Source organism: Camelus ferus, chromosome 22, assembly GCF_009834535.1.
Source record: "Camelus ferus isolate YT-003-E chromosome 22, BCGSAC_Cfer_1.0, whole genome shotgun sequence".
NCBI lineage: Eukaryota > Metazoa > Chordata > Mammalia > Artiodactyla > Camelidae > Camelus > Camelus ferus.
Window position 1 is genome coordinate 21,437,019 of NC_045717.1, and position 20,679 is coordinate 21,457,697.

The 20,679-nt window shown below is 53.3% G+C and overlaps 2 protein-coding genes across 13 annotated transcripts; both read right to left on the reverse strand.

Annotated features, from left to right (window-relative positions):
• Positions 1–383: 383 nt before the first annotated feature.
• EPOR (erythropoietin receptor) lies at positions 384–5,700 on the reverse strand. 3 transcript variants are annotated; one of them, XM_032465716.1, is made up of 8 exons: positions 5,440–5,584; positions 4,487–4,706; positions 3,929–4,107; positions 3,737–3,852; positions 3,086–3,239; positions 2,915–3,002; positions 1,507–1,594; positions 384–1,413 (listed from the first exon to the last, which is right to left on the reverse strand). In XM_032465716.1, the coding sequence occupies exons 1-8, from the start codon at positions 5,552–5,554 to the stop codon at positions 802–804; spliced, it is 1,572 nt and encodes a 523-aa protein (XP_032321607.1). In that variant the 5' UTR covers positions 5,555–5,584; the 3' UTR covers positions 384–801. The 3 variants fall into 3 exon arrangements, with proteins under 3 accessions (XP_032321607.1, XP_032321606.1, XP_006184938.2); XM_032465715.1 differs by having other exon boundaries at positions 385–1,413; positions 3,695–3,852; XM_006184876.3 differs by having other exon boundaries at positions 577–1,413; positions 3,695–3,852; positions 4,487–4,622; positions 5,440–5,700.
• A 133-nt stretch (positions 5,701–5,833) lies between these two features.
• Positions 5,834–20,335, reverse strand: RGL3 (ral guanine nucleotide dissociation stimulator like 3). Of its 10 annotated transcripts, XM_032465708.1 has the most exons (20): positions 20,248–20,280; positions 19,681–19,794; positions 18,840–19,063; positions 18,622–18,675; positions 18,286–18,500; positions 14,826–14,968; positions 14,523–14,738; positions 13,753–13,856; positions 13,556–13,640; positions 12,333–12,392; positions 12,138–12,224; positions 11,896–11,928; positions 11,688–11,809; positions 10,910–11,005; positions 10,737–10,805; positions 10,552–10,648; positions 9,773–9,925; positions 9,570–9,684; positions 8,783–8,902; positions 6,724–7,488 (listed from the first exon to the last, which is right to left on the reverse strand). In XM_032465708.1, exons 1-19 carry the CDS (start codon positions 20,278–20,280, stop codon positions 8,784–8,786), a joined length of 2,139 nt encoding a protein of 712 aa, XP_032321599.1. In that variant the 3' UTR covers positions 6,724–7,488; position 8,783. The 10 variants fall into 10 exon arrangements, 7 of the variants coding, with proteins under 7 accessions (XP_032321604.1, XP_032321599.1, XP_032321601.1 ...); XR_004314325.1 differs by lacking the exons at positions 6,724–7,488; positions 8,783–8,902; positions 9,570–9,684 and adding exons at positions 5,834–5,932; positions 6,595–6,716; XR_004314324.1 differs by lacking the exons at positions 6,724–7,488; positions 8,783–8,902; positions 9,570–9,684 and adding exons at positions 5,918–6,008; positions 6,595–6,716.
• Between the last annotated feature and the right edge of the window lie 344 nt (positions 20,336–20,679).

Here is a 20,679-nt window from a genome sequence, read left to right on the forward strand (position 1 = left end):
TGGCCCACAGAATATTCTGCTGTCTCCCTCTTTGCTTGTTGGTTGGCGAGATGCAGATTATCCATCTAAAGGCCCCAGAGTTGCCCTGGGCAAAGCCACAGTCTGGCCTTCTGACTCATCCCAGGGATAGCTGTCACCTTGTTTCAATTGAGATATGAGGGAAAACATTTACTATGTTAAGTCACTCAGATTCAGGAGTTGTTTGTTAGGGCAGCTAGCATAACTTATACTGACTAATTCATTTTATTTTATTTATTTATTTTTCATTCTTTTTTTAAAAGCTTTCTTTTGGGGGGAGGGAGAAATTAGGTTTATTAATTTTTTTTAATGGATGTACTGGGGATTGAATATAGGACCTTGTGCATGGTGAGCACATGCTCTACCACTGAGCTATACGCTTCCCCTAAATTCACTTTATTATAATTATTATTATTATTATCATTATCATTATTATTATTATTATGGCCAGATCAGAATTTCAGACTGAACTCAAGGCCTTTTTGGCTGCCCCTATGGTCTGGGCCTAGGGAAAAGATGGGGCTTACAGGGTATTGATAGAAGTCATGACAGAAAAACTTATACGTGTTTATATATATTATATATATATCTACATAGAAAACTGTACATGTAAAAATAACTGCAAGGTTGTGACTTTTTGAGTAGGATGAATTGAGCCGAAAGCCAAGGTCAGCAACGCCTCTAGTCCTGAGGGAGGCCACACTGACGCTGCCTGATAAATCTTGGGTCTGCAGTAGCACTTGAGGTCACACTGGGTCCCCCAAGCACCTGAGGACTGGAGTCCTAGGAGCAGGCCACATAGTTCGGGGGTGAAGGCTCGGAGGCTGGGACGAGGCTGTTCTCATAAGGGTTGGAGTACAGGCCATTGGATGAGCCCCCCTGAGCTCCCTGGGAGCCCCCTGAGCTGTAGTCAGTTGAGATGCCAGAGTCAGACACCATGAGGTACAGGTACTTGAGGTGGGGTGGGGTGGGGGGCAGCTCAGTGGGCAGTGCCCTTGGGCGCAAGAGCTGGGAGCTGGGATCCAGGATGGTGTACTCAAAGCTGGCAGCCGAGGCCCCCTCTGGCCCAGGCTTCAGGGCCGAAGCGGAGGAGCAAGAGGATGCTTCTGAGGCTTCATCCACAGCTGCTGTGTCCAAACCGCCACCAGGCCGTGGGAGGTCCTCACTGGGCAGGCTCCGGGGCAGCAACCATCTGTCCAGCACCAGGTAGGTGTCTCGGGCATGCTGACTGCCCACAGGTTCCAGGAGGGCCCCCTCTTCATCTGGTCCTGGCTCCCCCACCTGGGTGACCCCCCAGCAGTGCTCAGAGAGGACTTCCAGAGGGGCAGGTGGGTCCTCTGCGAAGGGGGTGCAGGGGCTCCACCACAGACAGCCGTCAGTCTGGTACAGCCACAACTGGGGAGACAGCAGCAGCCTGCTCAGAGACCGGGCCTTCAGCCACAGGAGCAGGGAACCCCCAGGCCCTGAGGGGACAACCGGGCCACCTACCTGGAAGTTACCCTTGTGGGTGGTGAAGAGGCCCTCAAACTCGCTCTCAGGGCTTGGGATGCCAGGCCAGATCTTCTGTTTCAGAGCCCTGGTGAAGCCAAATGAAATGAGTACTTGGGCATGTGTCCTTGCACATTCATCAGTACCCGTCTCAGCACCAGTCACTGGGTGTGGATACTGAGTCCCTCGTGACTGTGGTGGAGGCAGAGGAGTGAATGGGCTGAGGAACAGGGGCTCTGCCAAAGCATCTGCAAAGCCCTACAGAAGGGCAACTGGAACAGAGTTTTGAAGGATGCATAGGAGTTCAAATACACTGCTTTATGTCCCCTCTAAAACTGAATCAGGCTTGCCTAAAAGTCTATTACTTCTCTCTTCACTCCTTTCTATGGTTCCTCAATGTATTCAGAATAAAATCTAAACCCCTCCCCACAGCCTTGCAGAAGACCCTGCATGATCTGACCTGTCACCTCCCTCATTCATCATTCACCACTTCCCCTCACACACTCTGCTCTAGCCATATAGCTTTTCTTGCAGCTGCTTCAGTGTTCCAAGCTCATTCCGTTCTCAGGGCCTTTGCACTTGCTGTTTCTCCTCCTTGCTTGTCATGTGGCTGCCTCCTTCCAGGCTTCAAGTTTCTGCTATGATGTCACCTCCCAGAGGCTTTCCCTGACTATCCTCTCATGTCCCCATGCCCCATTTGTTTCTGTGATATCACTCATCACAATTTACAATCAAATATCTGCAAGTTCCCTTATGTATATCTGTCTGACTCAACTATGAGATCCACAAGGTCAGGGACATGTCTGGTTTACTCTACACTTTCTCCCCAGTGCCTAGCACATAGTTGGCACTTAATATGTATTTTCCAACCAAGTAGATGAACAGGGCCTTGAAAGACAAGGAGACTGATTGGCAGACATGGTAGGAAGGAAAATCCAGGCAGAAAGAACAGCATATGCCAAGGGTGGGGGTGTGAAACCACATGCTATGTACTTGGAGTTTCAAAAGCCTCAGAATTGCTGGTCATATCATAAAGCGCCTGAGGAGCTTGACAACGGGGCAGGAGGCACTTGGGGTTAAATTGTTCCATTAAGCCCATCTGGTTGATTTTACAGAAGTTGATGAAATTGGGAAAAGGAATCCAAGAATCCAAGAAGAGATTCTTGGATTCCCAAGGAATCCAGGAAGGGGCAGTCACTGAGGTAGGAGGAAAACCAGGTGAAATTATGCCCAAGAGTGGAGGATTTTAACTAAGAGTCTGGGTCTGACCTGGCTTGCATCCTAGCCCTGCCACTGACTCCTCATCGTGTGACCTTGAGCAAGTGCCTGCCCCTTTCTGCCTAGTTTCCACACGGAAAGGGGAACGTTGGTGAGGAGTCCAAGACAGGTGCCTGAATGGGGCGCTCACCGGCGGTGGGAGAGCAGGGCGAGCACGGCCAGCAGCAGCAGGATGAGCACGAGGATGAGGGAGAGCGTCAGGATGAGGGGGTCCAAGTCTGGGGAGCAGGGAAGAGGTCAGGGTGATGAGCTTGCCTCGTGCTCGGTCCAGCCCCTCCTACACCCCTGCCTGGGGTCTCACCACTAGCGGTCAGCAGCGACGCAGGCTCAGACCAGGCGCTCCAGAAGCCACCGAAGCTCGGCTCGGCCATACGCGCGCGTACCATGAACGTGTAGCGCGTTCCGCCGCGCAGGTTGCTCAGCACGCATTCAGTGCGGCCATCGAGGATCTCCACCTGGGAGCGAGGCCGGAGTAAGAGGCGTGGTAGGCAAAGAAGGGTACGTGGTGGGTGGGCCCTGAGGGACGGAACCAGTCAGAAAGAAAGAATCTAGCCGAAGCATGGGGAGGCGGGTAATAAAAGCAGGAAGTAGAGCCCGGGAAGGCTCAGTGCCAATCAGGACGGGGCCCCAGGTAGCTGGGGGCGGACTCGGGCTATTTGCCGGGCCAGAGTACACAGGGGGCGGGGCTCTGGAGAGGTCTAGGGTTTGGGACAAGGGGATGAGACTGAGTCCAGGTGGACTGGGGAAGGGGTACATTGGGAAAGGGGACAAGTCGGTGGATGTGGAGCTGCCTCGGCGGCACGTGGAAGGGCGAGGCCATGGGAGTGGGGCTGTGGTGACCGTCTGGTTGGGACTTAGAGGGGCTGTCGACCCGAGCCTTTGGCGATAGGCAGTAGAATTAGGGCCTCACCCTCTGCGAGCCCCCTGCGGCGTTCTCTGCCGAGATGTTCACCTCGTAGCGGATAAGACTCGCCATGGGTGCCCCAGGCGGCGGAAGCCAGCGCAGTACTACGTGGCCGCCCTCATCGGCTCGCCGCGCCAGCAGTTCAGCGGGAGGGTCTAGGAGCACTGCGGAGAGGGGTTACTCAGGTAGGCGGAGACTGGGACCCCCTTTCGATCACTCCTCCATTCTCAACGCACTTACCCACTTCGTTGATGTGGATAATACGGTGATAGCGTGGAGCTCCCGAGGAGGCAGCAATGACGCGCAGCTCTAGGGGCACGAAGCTCGACGTATCGGCTGTAGGCAGCGAGCACCAGAAACGCACCAAACCGCGGGCCGTGGACGCCTGATGCAAGCGGCACGGCTTCCACGGCTCACCCCTGTTAGCCGAGGAACCAGCGAGGGATGGGATCAAGATGGGTGGTATTGCCCAGGACCGAGGATGCGTTCTGGACACTACAACCAGGGGGCATCGCAGCCCCTACATAGGCGATCCCTTAGTCCTGATTTGTAGCAGTAATGTCCCAGCCCTGAAGTTTGAAGTCGGGCTCCACCAGTAATCACGGGAGTGTTCCAGCCCGGGCCACTAGTGGGCGTGTCTGCCCTGACCCCGCAGGATTCCCACTAGGAACCAGCAGCGGAGGTGCGATCCTGCCCCTAGCACCAGGAGATGTCCCAAAGTGCAGGCTCTGGGGAGCTCTGCCCGGCCCGCTCGCCCTCTCCACCCTTGGGGCGCTCCACCTGCCCCGTCGGACTCACTCCAGTTGGTAGGAGAAATTGTAGTCAGCCGGACCGACCCCGGCTCTTGCCGACTCCTCCCAGAAACACACCAAGTCCTCTAACCGCTCCGTGAAGCACAGAAGCTCTTCGGGCCCGCGGGCTGCCAGTAGGGCCGCTAGGGGTGAGGGCCAGGGGAAGGGGGCGGTCAGGGGACCCGGGCCCGGTTCTCGGGCAACATCATCCTCCCGTCTCCTGCCGCCTGTGCGAACCGATAAGAAAAAAAGCCCCGCCCCGCTCTCTACCCAGGCGGTACTCTTCGAAGGGTAGGGTGAAGTGTTGCCCCCCGAACTCCCAAGTTCAGGCTGCGTGTCTCACTGTCCCGCCCCGCACCCCGCTCCTGCCCACCCCGCGACGGGCTGAGCTGAGAGCAACATTCAAGGCCTCCGCGTCCCACTGCCGGCCCCGCCCCAGCCCTGGACAGGCGTACGAGTGAGTGTGTGCAGGAGGAGGGGCCCCCTATCGGCCCCGGCAGGCTCCCGGCCTCCCGATAGCGCCAACCGTGCCCCCCGCCACCCTCCCTCAACCCGGCGGACCCATGGATCTGGCGCCCGCACACAACCATGTTTACAGTCTCCTGAGTCCTGGCCCCTCTACACGGACCCGGGTTTATTTTCCTTCCCCCACTGTAGGGTCGGCCAGGTATCCTCCCCTCAAGGACTCTAGACTGCAGGGCCTGGACTCAGCACCACCCCTGCCCCATTTAGGGTTTAGCATGTCCCAGGCTCCCTGAAAAGATAAAAGAGGACTCATGTCCCTCTCTAGCTTCTCCCCCAGAACCCAGTCTGAGAATATAGACCCCAGTCTCCCATGTCAGGTGCCAGTCTAGGGGTTCAAACACCAGCTTCGCTCCCAGGACAGACTGGAGGTTCAGAACCTGTCATGCCCCCCAGGACCCAGTGTGGGGGGGGGTCCACATTCAGCTCCATCCTTACCTTTGCTTTCAAATTTGGGATCCTGTGGGTTGGGTGGGGGAGCCCAGGCTGCCCCAGCGAGCAGGAGGCAGAGTGAGCCAACTCCAGGACAGAGGGACGCCCTGAGGTGATCCATGATGCAGCCCCTGCCACGGGGGTGGGGTGGGGGTGGGGGCACAGGACTCCTGCCCCACCTTCTTCCACCCCTGGCACAGTCCACAGCTGGGTCAGCAGCTGCCTCCGCCGGACACAGCTGACCAGGCCCTTCCCGGCCAGGCGCCTCCAAGTGGAAGCTCCTCCGAGGGGGTGGGACCAGCAGGCAGCCTGGGCTGAGATAAGAGGGAGGCAGCCGCCCAGCCTGGCTAGAGGGCTGGGGCCCTCCAGGGTTCTGAAGCCCCTTGGGGGGAAGGGGGCAGGAACAGCTCTGTTTTCTGCTGCAGACACAGTTTCTTGCTGTGTGACCCTAGACAGGTGACTTACCTTATCTGAACTTCAGCTTTCTCATCTGTAAAACCTGGCTTGGCACATAGCAAACATTCCAAAAATGTAAGGTACTGATATTATCATACTGATCAACATCTCTTCCCAGTCTGTGTAGGAAAATAATACTTCTAATAGTGAGTGGCAGTTGAGTGTGAAATGCCAGGCAGTGTTGCCAGATGGTGTGTGTGAATGAGCCTGTATTTGTTTGGTTTCTTTCAGTTTTTTTTTTTTAATGGAGGTACTGGAGATTGAACCCAGGACCTCGTGCATGCGCTCTACCACTGAGCTATACCCACCCCAAATATTTTATTTAGTTTGTGGGTTTTTTGGGGTGGAGGTAATTAGGTTTATTTATTTAGTTGTTTTAACAGAGGTTCTGAGGATTGAACCCAGGACCTCGTGCATGCTAAACATGTACTCTAACCACTGAGCATATCCTCCCCCCGAGCCTGTATTTGTAAAATTACACATATTCTGGAGTGTGAGATTTCATTTGTGATTTTTTGGAAAAAGTTGTTGTTGTTATTGTTGTTTACTGCTTACATTTGTATACTCAGGATTTTATTTTACAAAGAGTGTGCAGTTCTTTTGATAATCTGGAAAGTATAAAGCAAGCCATAAAAGCTTTTTGCTTGGGCTGAGCTTAAACTGGGGGGATAGAGGTACATGCCTCGGGGACCGATGAATACCTACCTCACTGCTTCAGACTGCCAATAAGAGAGCACCATTCCCTGGAGCACAGTGATTGGTTCAGGGTGGGCATGTGACCCAAATTGATTCCGTGAGTTTCCATCCTGGGACTTTCCCTGGAGTTACTAGGAAAAGGGATGCCATTTTCTGTTGGGTAATGAGGCAGGTAGATGGCGTAGCCAGAGACATCTTGGCCATTAGGAGGGAAGAAATTGCCTGATAATGAAGCTCACATGGGCTTCTGCACTGTCTGTTCCCTCTACCTGGAAGGCTCTTCCTCTAAATATCTGCAGGGCTCACTCCTTGACTTTATTCAGGCCTCTGACTAAATGTCACCTTCTCAGTGACGTTCTCCTTGATAACCTTACTTAAAATAGAAAACCTCTCACCCCACACTCCCCACTGGCCTTTAAATGGCTTATTTATTTATGTATTTTTGCATTCCCTGTACTTATTATATCTAAATTACTTAATTCTCCCTAGTCTCTGTTTTTCATTTATTAAATAGGTATGATAATGACGCCTCCTCCATAGGTCTATTATGAGGATTATGAGATAGATTATGTCAAGTTCTGAGAACACGCCTGGCACATAGTAAGCACTAAGTAAGGATAGCAATTATTTGCTTAGCGTGCTTGAGATCCTGGGTTCAATCCCCAGTACCTCCGTTAAAAACAAACAAACAAACAAACAAACAAACAAACAAACCTGCGTTACCTCCCCCACCCCCTACCCCCCAAAATAGGCATTTATTTCTTGCTTTTGTAACAATCCAAGTAGCAGCAATAAAATATGGCTGCTCCCTGGTCTCAGAGAGCCATGATTCTTCCAGTTTGTGGCTATTATTCAGAGGGTATGAACCACCCAGTCCAAGATGATCCATTCCATGTCTTCATTCTAACCAACAAGAGGCAGAAAAGGGGGAAGGAGAGGACACATCACTTCTCTTTAAGAGGCAGGACCTTGTATTTACCCACATCCTTCCCCTTTACATCTCATTGGCCCAGACTTAGTCATATGACCACATTTTGCTGCAAGGGAGACTGGAAATGTGGTTTTTACTGGGGGTGGTCAGCTAAAAATCAGTGGTTCTATTACTATAGAAGAAGGTGATAGTGTTTGGGGGAAACAATGGACAGTCTCATCATCAGAACAAATCGGAGCCGAGAGATTTTGTTACAAAGTCCTAGTGACATCTTTTGAGTCCCTGGATCCAACTGTGCCTGAAGCTGGACCCATGGAAATTTTCGATTACACAAGCATTAATTTCATTTTTTTTCCCACATACCTCTTTGAATTGGGTTTTTGACAACTTGAAACAGAAAGAACTCTGCTTAATACAGTTAGATATAAAGGCCTTAGCTGATGTCAAGCAGAGTGGGAGTTCATAAGTGGGTATTATTATTGTTGTTACTGTTGTTGTTATGGCTGTTGCAGGGTCCTGCAGCTCACTTCGACTGTGCCTTCTCCACCTGTTTTTCAATCTACTGCAGTACTGCTAGCTCACCCCTCTCCTTTCATCCTCACAGCCCTTATTGACTCATGGGTGATGATCTTATTTGTTTCTGATTCCTGTGGAATTTTGTTTTTTTACTCTTCCATATACATGACAGAAAGGAAGCATTTCACCCCAACAATGTTGGGGGGGTCCTGAATCCTCTATGTGTGACAGAGAACGCCCCCCTCCCCCCCCCCCGGTGTCTAGTCATGTCTCACCCAACCTTTTTCTTAGGGCTTTTAGTTTTTCTTTTCTTTTCTTAAATTTTTTTATCCTGATGAACAGTGAACATGGTGTACAGGCGCAGAACAAACAAGACTGACTTCTGTTTCATAACTTTGGTCACTATTTTCATCCACTTCTGTCACTTCTGATGTGTCTCCAACAGTTACAAGATTTCTCTGGGGAAGGGTCTGACCCCTGACCGCCTACCCCTGTCTATGTCTATGGGCTGAAGCTCTGCAGTTACCCCATGGGCTGATGTCTTTGGAACAGAGATCCAGTGCCAAGAGGGTCAGAGTGATGGGGTCCGATAAAGTCGGGGGGTGGTTTACAGGGTGCAGAGAGAGCACAATGGCCTATACTGGAGAATAGGAGCTTTCCAGAGAGGAGCCCCCTCCCCTGCCCCCTGATGATGGAAGCCAGGTCCCTTGCTGCCCATGGGCCCATTTCCTGGAGGGAGGGGAGGGCCACCTCAGGTCGGGGAGTTTGAGGTTGTATGCTGGGTCCTCTCCTTTCGCCGCAGCACGAAGTCTCCCGGAGCGGCTGGGCTCATGGCGTAGAAGACATTGGCATTGTCAGGAATTGGGAGCTCTGGCCAGGCATGGAGAGGATGGTGAAAGGCCCACACAGCCCCACACTTCCCCGCAAAGGACTTACATAAACTTCCACCATTCACTCTGGAGACTGAACCACCTTGGGTCCCTCCAGCCAGTGCTCAGCCAACCTCATCCTCCTCTCACTGGGAAACTGGACAGCTTCCCATTCGAAGCCTGTACAACTTCTTTGACTTGGAACCTGGGCAACCTCCTGCTATTTCCCTCAGGGTCTAGACAACCTGCACTGCGAGCTTAAGCAAACTCAGGCCACCCATCCCAGTCAACTTCCTTCTCACCCCACCCTTTCTCCCTGCAGCCAGTTCCCAGCAAAGTTCATGCCACCCTCAGTCTTTCACTCCAGAGGGCTGAGCCTGAACAACCTCATAATTCTACAGATTTAAGCCCAGACAACCTTCTACCCTCCCTCTTCCATTTGACCCTGGACAATCTCATTTTCCCATAAATCCTAGGAAGACATTTTTAGTGCCCGCTTCCCTCACACTGAACCAGGACAACCCTCTGACCCCGCATACCAATATTTTTCTTCCTCTAATCCTGGAGCCTGCTTCATCTGATCCCTACTCTGTGCCCAGAACCACCCTGGTCAGTCTGCCGCCCTCCCAGATGCCCCCTAGCCCGGGCTCTAAGCTGTCCCTGCTCACCCCTGTCCCCAGGAAGGACTTGGAATAGCTGGTAGTCACGGGCCCAAGACTGGGCCACATTGTGCTTTTCCAAGGCTCGCTGTACCACGATGGGGGCCTTGTCCTGACTAGTGAGCTGGGAAGAGAGGGTGGGAGGTGAGTTATTATGGCCTAAGCCCCCAGGGCAGGGCTGCCCCCAGTGGGTCCCAGGCCCAGCCTCTCACCAAGATGCTCCGATACAGATTCCCGTGGTCGTTGTCCATGCTGACGCGGATGATGCGGGCTTCTGAGCCCTGCTGCCCCGAGAAGGGGATGTGAAGGCCACTCAAAGGCAAGGCCAGAGACCGGGGGCCTGACAGGTCCGGACTCAGGGGTAGCTGTAGGCAGTGGGGGTGGGGGCTGAGCGGTGAGAGCATGAGGCCCCTCCCTCACTGTATTAAACACACCTTCCCCCACATCCCAAGCCTGGGGACATGAAATCAGGGAACATACAAACACAAGCCCACATCTTTGCCATCCCATTGCATACAGACTTTTATGCCCAAATTCACACATGACCCATGTTCACACACAAACAACTCTGTGTGCCCAGAGAGCAGTGAGTACACACATATGTTCACAATTGTTGTATGTGCACAAGTCCATGTCCACGAACTACCCTGCACATGGTGCCATGGATGTTGTGGGAATTTATGCCCACATCTCCCATCTAGGTATGCTGGAGACACACATATCCTTGCAAAAGTGTGTGATTGCACCCCAGAGGGCCACTGTGGGCAAGTGGAAGCTCTGGTGCAAATTTAAGCATAATGGATGGACAATCCCCCAAGCAGGGCCACGGAGAGGCACAGGGCCTCCCAGATAGACATCCAGGGTGCTTAGACAACTGTGTGTACAGTCTCCTGGGTATATACCTGGCCCCAAAATCCTGTGTATGGACACACACACACACACACACAGCCCTGGGTCCCTGCAGTCCCATATGAACACACAGTCCTGGTACCTTGGTGCTGGGGCCCTGAGGCCCTGGAGAGGCTGGAGGACTGCCAGGAGGAGGGTCCTTGATTCTAGGACTGGATGGGGGGGACGCTGGGGACAGACTGGGGAAGACACAGAATTGAAGGTGGAATGGTTGCCCTGATCTCTGACCCTGCCATTTGCAATCCCTTCACCAAACGGGATGCTCACCTGGAGGTGGAGAATGAGGGGTCCCCGGAACTTCCCCCAGGGGATGAGCCTCTCTCTCGGGACAGCTTCCTGAGAATAGGGACAGGGGTTGAGGCTGAGGCTAGACCCAGTGCCAGGAGCGGCCCCCATTTCTGCCCACATCACCACCCCACCACACACTCCCTGAGACTCACGCACTGAGGCGCTTGGTGAGGCTGATTCGCCGCCGGATGCGTGGGGAGCTAGGACAGGAGGCAGCCGGCGGCTCAATGACACGGGAGATGCGGTAACTGAGGGGTCAAGATCCAGGTGGGGTGGGTGGGTTGGGAAATGAGAATTAGAATCAGTCAGGAGCTGGGTTTTGGGTATATGTTGCAGGGAGCAGCCAGGGACTGGGCAACAAATGTCAAGGTCAGGGTAACAAATGAAATCATTACAGCATCAGGGTCGTTGTCTCAGGGATGCAATGAGATGGCTGGGTTGGCAGGTCACATGGGGATTCACAGAGCGGGACTGAGGAGTCAAATTGGGGCAAGGATAGAATTCAAGGTCAGATAATTACTGGGATTAATGGTTAGGGTCATAGATTCAATAGAATGAAAGGAAACCACTGGGACATTTGGGCTGGGTGGTCTGACCTGGAGCCACAGTCAAATATACGTCAAAGTTAGAGTCAGTTGTTCAGAACTGGGAGTCAATGATTAGACTCAGAGAGTCAGATGGAGGTCATGAGTGTGGTCAAGAGTCAAGTAGGATCAGAGATGTGGAACAGAATGGTTGAGTAGAATGGTCAGCCTCCCATTAAAAGGTTGAAGTTGGAATGTCAGATGGGGTCAGAGTTCGAGATCAGAAGTTGACTGAGGGGATTCAGGGTTCAGGAGGGGGTCTTAGGAGGAGCTGGAGAGGTGCGTGGGGTAGGTGTGATCCAAGGTTGGCCGGTGAGGGGGTCGGGCCAGGCTGCGGGCTGGTCACCTCTGCTCCTCACTGAGCTGGTGCTGAGTGCGCAGGGCAGCCAGGATGGGCAGGCAGGGGTTCAGGCAGTAATTCTGACAGCGCCTCTGCAGCTGCTGGATGCGAGCCAGGATCTCCCACTCCTGAGGGGACAGCCTCTGAGAACCCTCCCCCGCCCTGTTCCCTCTCAGATCCCTCCCCTCATGCCCACCCCAGTGTGCCCACTTACCTTCCTCCTCTTCTCAAAGTTGATGAGATCCCCCTAGGGGCAAACTTTGTCTGAACTGGAGCCTCCAAGGTCAAGGATCAAGGGTCAAGGTCAGGGGCTGGGATGTAGGAAACCTGACTACACTAAGGGGACTAGGGTCAGGAGCACAGGCAGGGTCAAGGGTGTGATGTCAGGAGGCCCACTGGGCTGAGGGTGAGTGGTGCTGGGGTCAGGAGTCAGGGCTCAGGGCTCAAGGCTCAGACCTCCAGCATGTCCGGCAGGGCTGTATCCAGCATAACCAGGTCCGTGAGAAAGGTGCCAAGGTATGGGATGGGGCCTGGGGGCAGCTTCTGTGGGGGCCCCAGAACTCCAGTCACTTCAGCCATCACTGACTCCATCACGCTCCAACCCCTCCCTGAGGATCCCGCTGGTCCCTCGTTCCAAACCACATCACTCACTGAGGGCAGGCTTCCTAGGGGGGCGGCGTCCTCCTCTTGGGACCCCTCGGTGGCCTCCTCCTGTGGGGAGGGGAAGGACTGGGCAGTCCTGGGGTCTCTTTGACCCCTCCCTTGGGGAAGATGCCTCAATCACAAGCAATTGTAAAGGCCATACTCAAGGGAAAGGGAAAAGGGGGAGAGAGCACATAAGCAGCAGGTAGCAGGCCACACCGAGGACGATGACAAGTGGGGCTCATGGATGCCGTGGAATCCTTGCACCTGGCCTGGATGGAACAGGCCCACTGGTGATCCCCAGGAGAAACCCTGAAACTTGCTTTCACAGCATCGCTCTGCCTGGTCATTAGTGACATAAATTGCTGGGCAGCTCTTTTACTGTGTGTCTCCCCATCTGGGGCCTGACTCCCTCCGAGGGTAGGAAGCTTGTCCGTCCGTTCACGGCAGAGACTTCTGGCCAGTGCCCGGCACACAGTAGGTGCTTAATGCAGATTTCCATTCATTCACTTTACAGATACTTACTGAGCACCTGGGCCAGGCACTGTTCTGGGTGCTGGGGAGGCAGCAGTGAACGAAACAGACAGAAACCCTGGCTGCATGGAACAGACATGAGCTAGGGAGAGACGGCAACCACGGAGCTAGCCAGACAATGTAAGGACAGGCAGAGATAAGGACAATGGAGGGGGGCTGGAGGTGCTGCGGGTTCAGGGAGGGCCGCTTGGAGGAGGGAACATGTGAGAAGACACCTGCAGGAGGTGAACATGAAGAATGTTCTGGGCAAAAGGACGGGCTTCATGTGCCATAGATTCTGAATTCTCCCTATGAACCAGCATCTAATTGCAGTTAGAACCTAAATCTTGCCTACAATATGTTAGACTTGTTGGCACACATTTTTTTGTTGCTGTTGTTTTTAGTTTTTGCTTATCAAAGTCAAATCCTTAGCACAAATTTTTCCCCCTTCACTCTGTTCAATCTCTGGCCTTCAGCGACCTTTTCCCTGTAACTTCTGGTATTTGTTGAATGAATAAATAAGGCAGCCACCAAGTGTCAGCTATAATGAGGGCAGCAGAGGCAGCTAAAAACATCAAGCTGCCCACAAACAAGAGGAAGGTCATTCCCGCAGCGTAGGAAAAGGACACTGAATGTTGTGACAATGACAAGAAATGCCCTGCCAGGCCTCAGGTCCCCTTCCTGAGCCCGGAGGCCGAGGGCTCCTCACCCATCCGTACCTGGGAGAGAATCTCTCTGCTGCTGAGGTGGTTGTTCTCATCGGAGAAAATCTGCGAAAGTTTCCTGAAAGTGGATAATGGTTCCCTGGCAGGGGGGACAGGAGATGGGTCAGGGTTGGCAGGGGGGAGAGTCAGAGATGGGAGGGAGTGGGCAAAAGGTCTGGCCCCAGTATCCCTACCCCCAAATCCTTGCTCACCGGCTCAGGGCGCCCCAGCTGCGCTTGAGCCGGTATATGGGGTTAGACTGCAGGGCAGACAGGATGGCTCGCAGGGAGGAAAAATTCCGCAGTTCTCGGCAGCGCTAGAGGGCAGGATGGGGGACGCTGGTCACACCCCAAGGCTAATCCCCACATTTGATCCATCTTTCATCCTGTGACTTGTGACCCTATGTCAGACCCTTACAACTCGCCTCACATCTGAAGAGCTACTCAGATTCAGACTCCTCCTCCAGGGCCCCTCCTCCCCCACCTGCAGCCCCAGAGCTCCTAGAAGCGCTCATAGCTCTCCGAGACCCAGACCTCTCCTCCCAGGAGAGTTCAGGTGTCAACTCTCTTCTTCCTTCCCCTCCCCCCTTGGCCCGCCCCCACTCTCTTTCCTGGGCCCCCGTTTCGACTCTTCCTATCTGCCCTGAGGCTCCTGCCCCACTTCCACCCAGTCTCTTTCAAGGCCCCCGCCTCCTCTTGGCTTTGGCTCCTCCAATCCTATCCCCTCCTCAATGCCCTCTTCCCCTCCTTATTATTCCTAGACCTGCCCAACGTCCCTCTGCAGTCCCAGCCCCCACACCCCAGCCACCAGCCTTGCCCAACCGCCTCCTAGGCTTTCCTTTAGGCAATTTGGAGCTCCAGCCCTCCCCTTATCCCCAGACCCGGGTCCCCCACCTTTCCGCCCCCGGCCCCTCCCCGAGCCTCGGCCCCGCTCCTACGCCCCGCCCCCAAGCTTCCTCCCACCCTCACCCCTCAACAGGCACCTGGGCGATGCGGATCCACTTCTCCAGCCGCTGTGCCCTCTGCGAGGGGGCCAGACCCGGCGCCCCGAGCACCGAGCCCAGCACGCAGCCGGTCACCGTGTTGAACTGGGTCACAGTGGCGCGTACAGTGGGGGCGGTGCCTGTGGCCCCCGGCCGGTCCCGCTGCGACCACACGGAGCCCAGGCACTCGCAGGGCCGCACGCGCGAGAAGAGTTCCTGGGCCGGGGGATGGGGTGGGTCGGATCTGTGCTCAGCGGGGCTTGCCCCGACCCCTGGCCCTGCGGCGCCCGGACGGATCCTCACCACGTCCATCAGGGTCAGCTGCTCAGCCACCTCGTCTACACTGAAGTCCAGGAGCTCAGGGCCTTCCCGCAGGGGTCCTTCCTCCTCTTCCAAGCAGCCTACCGGGGAGTCTGGGCGGGGAATCTGGGCAGCCCTAGGAGGTCCTGAGGGAGCATTACAGAGGCTTAAAAATCCTGAAGTTTGAATCCAGGACTGGCTGTGTGACCTTGGGCGTCTCTGAGCCTCACTTTTCATATCTGTGGAAGAGCTATCCCTGAGTGTTTTTAAGAAGGTCAGGACAGCAGTAACGTTCATTGAGCACCTTGGGTGGGTTAACTAGGAAATTTAGCACACTAACTCAGAGAGGGAGGTCCTATTATGCACCTTCTACGGGTGGGGAAACTGAGGCAGGAATTTGCCCTAACTCACACCTTCAGTAAATGGCTGGGCAGGGATCTGAAACCAGGTGCTCGGAGGCTAGAAGAAAAAATAGAGATTTTTGACTTTGAACTTGTTTTGAGATAAGATCTGTCTGCCCTTTTCTGGTGGTGAGTGGTAGTGGTATAACTCTGTGGTATAACTTTGTGTTTAAGAGGAAGTTACTGCCATGAAGTCCCAAGTTCAAATCCAAACTTGTCCATCGGCCTGCTGTGAGAATTAAAGCAAGACTTTTAACCTCTCAGTGCCTTAGTTTCTTCACCTGGAGTCTCTCTCTCTCTTTTTTTCCAAATGAGATCACACATACCAGACTTATATAAATACTATAAGTACTCACTAAATATGGTTTTTTCGAGGTGGGTTTCAATAGTGGCTCCCTCTAGGGGACATTTGGGGAAATGGAATGTTGCCACAAAGGGAGCCTGACATGCACAGTGAAGCATTGTGCCATCCAGCCTCTAGATGTCCCTCCAAGATATTTGCGTCCTTGAAAAGTCTGTTTACAATAATGTGCATCTAGAACCCAACTAGCTTGTTCATAAACACTAATTATTTTGGCTCCAGGAATGCAAGGTCCGTGAAAGTCTGGACTTTGTTCTGTTTGGAAATTGCAAGTGCTGTTCACCATTTTGGAAATCGATGTTACCAACATCTATGTTCTTGTGTCTGTGTCGTCAGTGTCACCAGTGCACTCCCCTGCATTAGTCTGTGGCTGTCACATTCACCATGATGCTATGGCAGACAAACTGAACAACTTCAAGTCTCCTAGTGAGGCATGTCCAAGTATTGACACACCGACTAGTACAAGTTATTGTTGTATAAACTGTTTTTGTTTTACTTCTCCTTCCTACTACATTTCCACTGTCATATTATTATTTTAAAATGATCTGTGTGAGTCTGCTTAATTATCTTTCATTTCAAATTGGGACAGATGGCATTGCAAAATATTGGTTAGAAAAAGTGGGCATTGGGGGGAAAATTGCATCTAAATCTAATCAAACCTTTAGATCTTACAGCAAATGTGGGGGATAGAGGAACAGGCTTCATGTCACGATGAGAAAGCAAACAGGTAAATGGAGAAGAATGTAAGAGACTCCTCAGGACAAATGATCCTTTCCCTCCCCCCAAATGGCATTAAACAAAAGGCAAAGGAGAACTGTCATAGAATAAAAGAGACCTAAGAAATGAATTCCTTGAATGGATCTTTGGATTTGGAAGAAACAACTATAAAAAAAAGACAATTTAGGAACAGTGGGGGGAGGGTTTGAATATTTTAAGTAATTATTGCTGATTTCCTTGGAAAAGATTGTGGACATGATGGTTATATCTTTTTAAAAGTCCTTGTCAGTTACAGGTGTAAACCAAAGTGTTTATGTATAAGGTGACATAAGTCTGGAATTTGCCTTCAAATCATCCCCCCAAAAAAAATATTTTTCGTCAAACTGATAATTGTTAAATATAAGCAGTGGGTGTTTGAGTACTCTTCATACTATTCTTTCTACTTCTGTACGTGTCTGAAAATTTCCATGGTAAAAATAAAGATGTTAAGTTTCCCAGAGCCTAGCATACAATCAATATTCAATAAATGTTCATTTTTCTCCTCTGACCTCAAGAACTCATAGCTTAGGGCAGCACTTTCAATAGAATTTTCTGCAGCAGTGGAAATATTTTCTGCTTGTGTTTACTAGTGTCAGCACTAGAAATGTGGCTAGTGTGACCAAAGAACTGAATTTTATTTTTATTTAATATTAATTACTTTAAGTTCAATTTCAACAGCCACACAGGGCTAGTGGTTACCCCAGTGGGCAGTGCAGCTCTGATGACTTGGAATCAGTTGGTGAAATATTGAATGCAGAGGAAGAAAGATACTTAGTAACCAGGAGAAAAGGTGCAGGGATAAAATGTATATAAATAACTGAGATTTTTGTTACCAGGAGATAGATGTGGCTACTACTTTGTAAAGCAGGGAGGAATATAGCCACTTTAATCTGAGGATTAAAGAATGGGGATTAAGGATACAGATGCTTGTATGAAAGAGATCAGATCAAACACAGATGGGTGAAAGATGATACTTCATAAGCAGGCTGCAATTATTCAGTCAACAAATCCGTGTTTTTCCTGACCCTGGGGACAGAGCTGGGGACAAGACCGATGGCTGCAATGCAGAATAATAAGGCAGGTAAGAAGACCAAGAGTGGGAGGGGACCCGAGAAGGCATGTCTGAGGAGGTGACAGTTGAACAAAGATCTGAATCATGTATGTGGCTATTTTTCCTTTCCCCCAAAGCTCTCTACAACAGAGGCTGGCAGCCTTTTCTATAAAGGGCCAGATAGTTTGCTGACACCTACCTTACTAGAAAATATCAACATGACTTCTATAGATTTCATTATAAGTGGTAGATTCTGTAAGTAAGAATCCTTGACAACAACAATAATGAAAATAATACTATTTGCCAAGCCCTCATTGTTTATTTGTTTACTTGTTCACTGATTGACTGCCCCAGGGAGCTGGGAGCTCCTGTCCACTGTTTGTGAAATTTGCTATTTTTAATAACATAATTGTTTAAAAAACAAAAAACAGAGCCAGTGGCCAAATATTTGTTGAATGAAGGAAGAGGCCAATGAGGTAAGTACTGTGATCTCCCCCATTTTGCAGATAAGGAAATTGAGGCTCAGAGAGGTGAAGTGACTTATCCAAGGCCACACAGTTAGCAATTGGCAGAAATGGGATTTGAACCCAGGTCTTTGTAGTTCCTAAGGCAAGTAGCATTAGAATGATTTGTAGCCAGCAACACAGGGTATCCTGACCCAGTGATGGATCACCTTTGTACTTTGGATATGTTGGGTGGGGGAGGTGATAGACAAATGCCAATACTTCAGACAATGGGTTATTATGCCCATTTTACAGATGCGGAAACTGAGGCTCCGCCTGGGTTAAGTACCTTGCCCAAGATCTGTAGCTCAGCAAGGGGAGGGGCCCTCTGAGGGAGGGAGTATGCAAGAAAGGCCTGCTCAAGTCATTATCAGTTCCCCAAAATGCTCACCTTCCCAGCTCTGGGGCTGCTCCTCTTCTTTCTGCTCTTGCTCAGCCTCCTCCAGGAAACCTCCCAGCAGCTTTTCTGCCTCCTGGGCCTCAGCCCCCAGTGGGGCTGCCCAGCCCAGAAAGGTGCGGATACTGCCCAAGTCGGAGTGGGCTGGGGGGTCCCGAAAATCCTGAGGGTGGTCCCGCAGCCAGGAGCCCAGCACTGACACCACAGCCCTGGACAGAGGGGCGGGGCCTCAGAGCCTGGCTGGAACCTGCAGACCTCTGGATCCCCTGCACTTCAGGCCTGACCTTTAACCTCTGGGATTCCCCTTCCCCTACCCAGGGGGAGACAAACCTCAGGTTCTTGTTGAAGCTCAGATCTCTTCCCTGTGTCTTCCTGATCTGTACCCTGGAAAGAACCCCCTCATCAGGTGAAAAACAGGGGGCCTGGAGGGGACTTAGTAGGAAGGTTCTTGGGTGGGCGAGTTTCCTGGTTCCAAACCCGAAGGAGTAGAGAGAGTATCCAGGTAAGGGGCTGGGGTGGGAACATGAGGGTCTCCTGTCAGTACTGACCCTGGTGGCAGAGGTGGCGGCGGTGGTGGCAGGAGAAGGCTCAGCACACGGGCAGTGGGCACAAAGGCCCGGTGGGTGGCCAGGAAGGCAGGCACGAAGCCCGGGTCCTGCTCTCGGTCTCCAGACACCAACTCGCGCACCAGCCGCTCCAGCCGGGCGGCCCTCAGCGTGCGCACCTTACTGGTGCGGTAGTGGAGGAAGGTGTGGGCAGCCGGGCTGGGGCTCTGAGGGGCAGTGGGACAGCAATGAGACACAGAAGAGTGGCTCCCAGCACCTCTTTCCAATCGTCCATAGACACACTGCTCTTGCATCAGATCCTGTCCATTTTTCTGAATCCTGCGCCTGGAGTCTTATTCTGCCCCATGCACAATTGACCCCCGGAACCCGCCCTGGACATCCTCATCTGCCCAGGCCCTGCCCTGCCCTCTGCCTCACTTATAAGGCACCCCTCCCCCACCCCTCAGGCAGCTCTCAGGTCTCCAGCCGCGCTCCACTGGCCCGTTCCCGATCCCTATCCTCTGCAACCCCAACCGACTCCACCCCTACCCGCCACCTGGCCGCTTCTAAAGACCACTCCTCCTTCTCCAGCTCCGCCCCACTGAACCCGGCTCACCTAGGCCCTGCGGTTCAGTCCCCAAGTCGTGCTCCGGCAATGCGTAGTCACCTGACCCTGCCTCACACATCCACCCCACTCACCTGGCCGCCTCCAGGCCCTGTTCTATCCTTACCAGGTCGCCACTAACCCCTGCCCTTCAGTCGGGCCGAAGCCCCGCCCCTCCACTCAGCCCCGCCCTCACCTGGTCACCTTCTGCCCCGCCCCATCCTCCAACTCCTGCCTCACCTGGGTGCTCCCAGGCCCTGTCCCCGGACTCAGGCGCTGACTGCGCTGCCGCCGCAAGGAAACAGTGTACACCGCGCCGTCCTCGGTCTCCTCGCCCCAGTCCTGCAGCGGCGCCTGGACGAGGAGGCGGGGTCAGGACGCCGCGGGGACGGGGCCTGGGGTCTGGGCCCCCCTCTCCCGCACAGGCTCAAGCCTGGTCCTTTCCGTTTCACCTCCGCTTCCCAGCCAGAGTCAGCAAGACTCGGGGCAGGGGCTCAGGCTAGGGAAGTTCCCTTGGCGTGTCGGGTATCGTCCTCACTGGTCCTTGAGAAGATGGGGTGGCATTTGGGGATGTCCCAGTGCCCAATCTCACGGAGTCTGTCTCTGGCACCTCCTGCAGACATGCTCAATGGATTGGCACCCCCCCCCCCAATCCCTAAGAGGAATCAGACACTTCACTGGGTCAGGGGCCCGGAGGCCCGAAGGGTCCGATTTGTGCTGAGAGAGGGTCCACGGGGCGGAAACCTGGAGTTTCTGGACTTAAGGGTGGCCAGGGGTTTGGGGTCCCAGGACCTCGGGTCCCCTTACCAGGGCGAGCTCCTTGCCCGCTGCTCGCTCCATGGTCGGCGCCTGTCCCGCTCCGCGGCGCCGCTGAGTGAGGCGGAAGGACCAGTGGGGCGGGGCGGCGGGGGAGGCGGGCTGCGCGGTGGGGGGGGGCAGAGTGGGGAGGACCCACGGCTCTCGGATGCCCCTGCCGGACCCCAGCGCCCAGCCCAGGCCCCTGGGGAAGAGGCTCTGCACCTGGGAGAAAGGACATCTCTCTCTCCCAGGGGAGGACTCTTTTCAGTGTCCCCAGGTATGGGGGAGCTAGTGTATATAGCTAAGTGTACAGCTACACATCTGGGTCCTCAGGAGGAGGGTCTCCTATCCTCAGAGGAGGAGGCCTGGTCCATGCCAGATGTGGGGCTATCTTTCATTTCTCTGGAGGGGCGGAGAGAGCTCAATCTGTGTCCCCAGCTG

Excerpts from the sequence above, each read along its gene's own strand:
- EPOR (XM_032465715.1), bottom strand. The coding sequence starts at position 5,554 with ATGGATCACCTCAGGGCGTCCCTCTGTCCTGGAGTTGGCTCACTCTGC. Across the intron at positions 3,853-3,928 it reads TATCCACATCAACGAAGTGG|TGCTCCTAGACCCTCCCGCT; the intron begins GTAAGTGCGTTG and ends CCCTCTCCGCAG. Across the intron at positions 3,003-3,085 it reads GTCGCTGCTGACCGCTAGTG|ACTTGGACCCCCTCATCCTG; the intron begins GTGAGACCCCAG and ends CCTGCTCCCCAG.
- RGL3 (XM_032465708.1), bottom strand. The coding sequence starts at position 20,280 with ATGGAGCGAGCAGCGGGCAAGGAGCTCGCCCTG. Across the intron at positions 18,676-18,839 it reads CCGCCACCTCTGCCACCAGG|GGTACAGATCAGGAAGACAC; the intron begins GTCAGTACTGAC and ends GGTTCTTTCCAG. Across the intron at positions 8,903-9,569 it reads AGTCCTTCCTGGGGACAGGG|AGCTCCCAATTCCTGACAAT; the intron begins GTGAGCAGGGAC and ends ATGCCTGGCCAG.